Raw genomic sequence first — 5,912 nt, 5'->3', positions numbered from 1 at the left:
AACTGTTCATCATTTAAACAAATTTGATGTTGTTAGTTCTAGTTTATCAATTACCTTAATATTAGTTGTTATTTTCATCATTATTGGAATTATAATATACTGCTATTATAAGAAACAGAAAAGCAATGTAAAAGTGGGTATAAAATTAGAAACCCTCGAAAATCCACCCCGATTTTCTCAGACTTAGTGAGGGAGGAATTATATGGCCATTTCCACCGATCTAGTACTAGCTAGACCGACTTTGTCAACTCAGCATATATTATCCTATTTATACAGTCACAGTTGCGCATGTAGTTAGTCATTAAGATAACTTGCTTGGTGTACGTTCTATGTAATTTCGTCATTTTTAAAATAAAGTTTTTTAAAAACCGAAGTTGCATTACTAAGAACAAAATTCCTTGAAGAATGGAAGATTTGGTTTTAAAGTTAACATAGACACTGAACACCTTGAGTTATGGATAGGAACAATATTTGACTACTGCGTCTTAGGCTAAGCCCAGTTATTTTTAGACAAGTAGCTTAAAACCCATTCATGTCAAACCGCCGAAGATATTTCCGTTGATTGGTTTACCTTCCACAAGTCATCGGACAGCTTTATATGGTCCATGAATATAACTGCACTCTTTAAAAACCCGTTCAGGCCTTTTGCATCATCTTCAACTAATAGGTCTTCAATTTTTTGTATCAGCTGCGATGCGAATAAGCCATTACATTTATCGCTTTTATTAACAAATCCCAAAGAATATTGAACCATAAATACGTAGGCAAAAGCTTTGTAATAATCTCCTTCAATCAATTTTTGCATAAACGGATGATAAATGTCTCTTAAAATAAGGAAATTTAAATTAAATAATATGCAGCATACAAAACAATTTACTTTTCAGAATAGTCATAGCTTAAAGTTGTTTTAACTAAAGGACCCAACTTTTTGCTGCATCTATTTTTGTAACCACAAACTTCTACGTAAGTTTCAACACCAAAATCTAAAATATGGATAACCATTTAAAACTAGGAATATTGCATATTATCATGAAAATTTACCTCCATTATACGGCAAAATAGTTTTAGAGCTCAATGCATTAATGCCAGTATAAAATTGCACTTCCACACCTTCTAAAACAAAACCATACTTAACAAGCATTAAATCATCACTGTTTTCCTCAGTAAGTTCAACTACAAAAGTAAATTCTGAATTCAAAGCTTCGTTTTGGTCTGATAATATCACAAAAACCTCCACATTTGGGGAAGGCGGAACAAAAAATCCAGTTACACCATGTACAGTTACAAAACTTGTAGGTTGCTCTTTAACAATATTTTCATTACTGACTTCTTGAAGTGAGGGACACACAACAGTTAGAGTCACTTGATAGTTTTTACTATCCAATCCAGACGATGTTGTTGAGGGCTGGGGAAATTTCAGTTTGAAATCACGAGTCACTGTAATGCTTCCCAGCTCTACCATTTCTTCAAGAAAAGTTTTATCTTTGGAAGATATATTGTAAATGTTGTTCTCTAAAATGGTCTAAAAAATATCTAATTTCAAAAGAATCAAGCAATGGTAAATATCCGATTTTAAACTTACTTTTAGGTCATTATCGCCATCTCCAATCCATTGAACAGTGCAGTATGTTCTCAGTTCAGATATCCTTGCAGTTATTTCAATTCCTCGGTCTGGTTTAAGAGGATAGGGTATGAAAAATTCTATCGACGGTACATCCAGTGCTACTATTATATGACATGTTGCAGTTACTTCTACATTTCCGGCTGCGACTAAAATGGTAATTGTGTAACTGGAAAGCAAAAAAATTGTTGATAATTGAAACTTGAACATAGAATTAGCGCAGTTCTATTAAATATGTAAGTTTCGTTAATATGCAAATTTAATGCGAATTCCGTTGTTGAAAGGCAGACAATGGTAAACCTACTTTCCTTCCTGATTAAATCCAGTCTCGACGTAAAATTCTTCATTGATTTGCGCTTGGCATACGTAGAGCAACGTATCTTCTAACAAACAAGACCACTGTGTCTGAAAGCAGACAAGACAGAAGCGATAATAAAATTCGGAATATAGAGCATACAATCGCATTATAACAAAGCGATTTTAGCTCGTCGATTCAAAAATCGAAAAAATCCCACTATAAGCATTGCAGATATTTTCCATATGGTTGAGGCGAATCCATGTTTTTCAGCCCAAAATGTTTTGGTTGCGTATTTCGCCTCAAAATTTTTGTCTTTTAAAAGGACAGAATTTGCTCACCTCTTCTATTACAGATTGATAAAGATTTATCTTAATTCACAATAAACAAGTTCGTGATCAAGAGGTAAGAGCTGTCACCTAAAGGATATCCTACGACACAGGTAGGTTCAAGCTCTGAGAGAAAAATTATGATTAGAAAATAGTTGTTTGGAAAAGTTACAGAGACGTTTCCATAGCAAATGTGCTATCGTTCTCAAAAAAAATACCTTATTGAGCAACATTTTTCAAAGCCGATGAGGTCGGCCTTATTAGAATTCCTCAGCAATATATTAATGGAAATTTTGATACATATTTCTTAAATAATTAAAAATTTAAATCAATAACTTGATGGTGATATGGAAATGAAAAATTTTACGGATTTTTACCGAATCTGGATAATAACCAACCAACAACCAAATTCACTATTAAAACACAGTAACGGTAAAATAACGAATTCAATATTAGAACTGTTGATTATTAGAACAAATTGCTATCCACTTTCGGCTATAATTGACAATTTTTCGAAAAAATCGCAACTGACTGTTTGCACTGTAGAGGTCTCAAAATCGCATTTAAAATGCGAAAAATTGACGAAAAAGTGTCGAAAATTTGCCAATTTGTGCACCAATAGGACAGAATATCCTTTATTTAATCGCGTTAATAACAAATTGCTATCTGCACGCGATTTAAATTAAGAAATTTCTGAAAAACTCGCTACGGACTGTAGAGTTCAATGCTTAAGCCTGAATTAAAAAATATGCCAAATATTTAAGAAAAACGCTTCACATTTGAAAATTTTTGCACAAATAGGGCTAAAGTTTCGCTACCCAACGGCGGTACTGGCAATTTTCTGCCTGCCTGCAGTTGTAAATAAGAGAATATTAAAAAAAAAATGTGACGGACAGTTTGCACAATAAATATAAATTCGCAGACTTGATTTTGAAACATTAACAAAAATTCAAGAAAAATGCGACACATTGGGAAATTTTTGCATCAGTAGAGCTACAATTTCTCTAAATAACGCCGATAATACCAATATGTGAAGTGCCTCCAATTGTAATTGACATTTTTTTGGAAAAGTCACGACAGGCTGTTTGTACAGTAGATATCACTCCTCAGCCCTGACTTGTAAATATGCAAAAAATCATGCAAAATGTTGCAAATTTGGCAATTAGCGCACAAATCAAGCATTATCCCCTTTGCGAAACGGAATGAAACCCAAATGAAATCAAATCAAACAAAAAATGTAATTAAAAGCCAAAAATACAAAATACGTAACTTACAAAATTTTTTGTCAAAGTGATAAATTTCATGTAGAGGAAATCTCAAGGATATAAAATAAAAGAAATGAACTTTTAAAGATCACATATTGGTCAACATGCATTTGATAGTTTCGCCCAAATTCAATGGACGCTTCAATCATTTTGCAAAAATAAGCAAATAACCTAGTTTAAGGCCGACAATAAATAGGTGAATATTCCTTCACAATATATCAAACAACGGACAAAGACTAATAGAATTAGCAACAGCTAACAAGGTGCTGATTAAATCCACAATAATCTACTAAGGGACCATCTATCTAAGGGACCATAAACAAACCTGGGTATTCAACGACCATGTGACCAGTGTCCTAGAAGTAAGAAGCCTTAGAGGATAGACGCAGATATAGATCATTTTCTGGTAAAAGCCAAACTACAAATCGCAAGAATATCGAGTCTGAAAAACCGAAAAACTAACCGAACCGGACAATGGAATATAGAAAAACTACAGAATCCAGCCAGTACAACCAAAAATACGAACAAGTACTGGAACAGAAAGTAATTGAGAATTAAAATCGGACATTGAATGTTGAAGGTTTGTGGAACTATATTGAACAAACGTTAAAAAAGACAGCAGAAAAAACCATCGGGACAACCAAAATGAAAGCGACTTATGGCTTAATGATGATTGTCAACTGCAAGAAATAGAAACTTTTAGACAAGCCATGATTCAGCACGATGCATCTGAAAACCGATAAAAATATGTAAACTGTCGTAAGGAAACCCGTGAGTCCATAAAGAGACAGAAACAATAATATGAACGTCGAAAATACAAGATGATGGAAAGAAACAGATCTAAACCAGTTACTGTTATATAGGGCAATAAAAAACGAAAAACCTGGATATCGGCCCAGGTCGGTTCTGAGGTTGAAAATCGATAACGGAGACATGATAATCAACGAACACGAACAGTTGGAAATATGGAAAAAGTTCTTTGACAAGCTGGGAAAAACCGGATGAAAAACACATTGAAAATACATACCACACAGCAGATTTCCCTGTAGAAGAACATCCATACATTCAAAAGGCAATAAAAATTTCAAAAGCTCCTGAATCGGATAACATACCATCAGAACTATATCGCGCAGGTTTCAGAAAATTCAAATCTACTGTTGACCAACTTTTCACACTCTGGCAATTATTCGAGAAAGGATGGGATTTAAGGAAAGAACAGAACTCCTGACTGATCGAGGCCCTAAATTATTATTGGCGCTATTAAAAGGTGTCTTTAATTGCATAGAGAAGGTTACAAGAGAAGGAGTCAATATTACCGAGGAAAAGACCACATATATGTGCATAAACAGACAAGGGCGCAGAGACAGAATAGGACAGAATGTACCAAAAGACAATTTCAATTTTGAACGGGTGGAGCGTTTCAAATATTTACAAGCTGCAATTACAGCCGATAACAATGTCATAGAGGAAATACCTCAAAGGTGAGAGTCTATGAAAGCATTATAAAACCAATAATCGCTTATAGCTGCGAGACATGGACAATGACTAAGGCTAATGAAGAAAAACTTCAGGCGTTTTGAAAGAAAAATTCTAACAAAAGTCTTTGGTCCCCACCACGATCCTAATAGCAACCAGTATCGCGGATCAGGAGAAACCCCGAGATTAATCAGCTTTACGGCGACGGAGATATTAAGAAATTAAGTCCCAGCTCCTAAGATCGTACAGGCATGTCTATAAGAAAGACAACATCAAAGCAGATCTCACAAAAATTAATATTCCTCTGGACGCGGATCTTTTGAAGGACCAGGAGGCCCGTAGGAGAATAGATGGCCCTGATTGGTAGAGCTGCCTTGAATTGTGTTGTAAAAGTCTTAATTTATATTATTTAATTTTGGTCGGACAATGAGATTGAAATAAAAGTTTTAAAAATTAACAATTTTCAAAAAAACGAAACCTCACAATATTTTTTACAGATCTGCATTATTTTAGCTTCGGTAAACAATTTATTAATATGCTATTTTTCATCTTTTAAGAGCGATTGCAGATTTGTTATAGAAGCTTTAAGGAAACTTCCCTAAATTAATTTGTGTCCTAAAAATATTTTTTCTCTAACAGCCACGAGCACTTTTTATCAATATTTTTTTATTTTTTTTATTTATTATTATAGCAATCTAGTACAGTATACTAATAAGCCATTTGTCTTTAACTTAATCTACTACTTTAAAAAACACAAAGCACACACATCCTCCGATAGTCACTCTGTCCGTAATATTATAGTACATCGGTTTGACATGTACTCTCTCACAAATTCTTGCTTTCTAAACCAGTTCGAATGGTTTAGTTCTTTTGAGTCTTCTCTGTATTTCCGCATTATCCAGGAGCTTGAGTGCCTCAGGATTCAC

At 34.0% G+C, this 5,912-nt stretch overlaps 2 protein-coding genes across 20 annotated transcripts in view; one reads left to right on the top strand and one right to left on the bottom strand.

The window, feature by feature from the left end:
- LOC109545209 (histone deacetylase 11) overlaps nucleotides 1-5,912 on the top strand; it is a 78,738-nt gene that overhangs the window by 38,586 nt on the left and 34,240 nt on the right. The window lies entirely within an intron of this gene.
- Nucleotides 1-5,912, bottom strand: part of LOC109545208 — a 51,595-nt gene that overhangs the window by 39,375 nt on the left and 6,308 nt on the right. For all 19 annotated transcript variants that reach the window (XM_048660817.1, XM_048660825.1, XM_048660824.1 and 16 more), the window contains 5 exons: nucleotides 1,926-2,026; nucleotides 1,583-1,790; nucleotides 1,042-1,522; nucleotides 878-983; nucleotides 572-824 (listed from right to left, as the gene is read on the bottom strand). In XM_048660817.1, coding sequence (XP_048516774.1) covers nucleotides 572-824; nucleotides 878-983; nucleotides 1,042-1,522; nucleotides 1,583-1,790; nucleotides 1,926-2,026 — 1,149 coding nt within the window. The remainder of the gene's footprint in view (nucleotides 1-571; nucleotides 825-877; nucleotides 984-1,041; nucleotides 1,523-1,582; nucleotides 1,791-1,925; nucleotides 2,027-5,912) is intronic.

This window comes from Dendroctonus ponderosae, unplaced genomic scaffold, assembly GCF_020466585.1.
Source record: "Dendroctonus ponderosae isolate FM_Combo_2020 unplaced genomic scaffold, Dpon_F_20191213v2 Dpon_F_20191213_1, whole genome shotgun sequence".
Lineage (NCBI taxonomy): Eukaryota > Metazoa > Arthropoda > Insecta > Coleoptera > Curculionidae > Dendroctonus > Dendroctonus ponderosae.
This window is presented reverse-complemented; position numbering and strand designations above follow the sequence as displayed.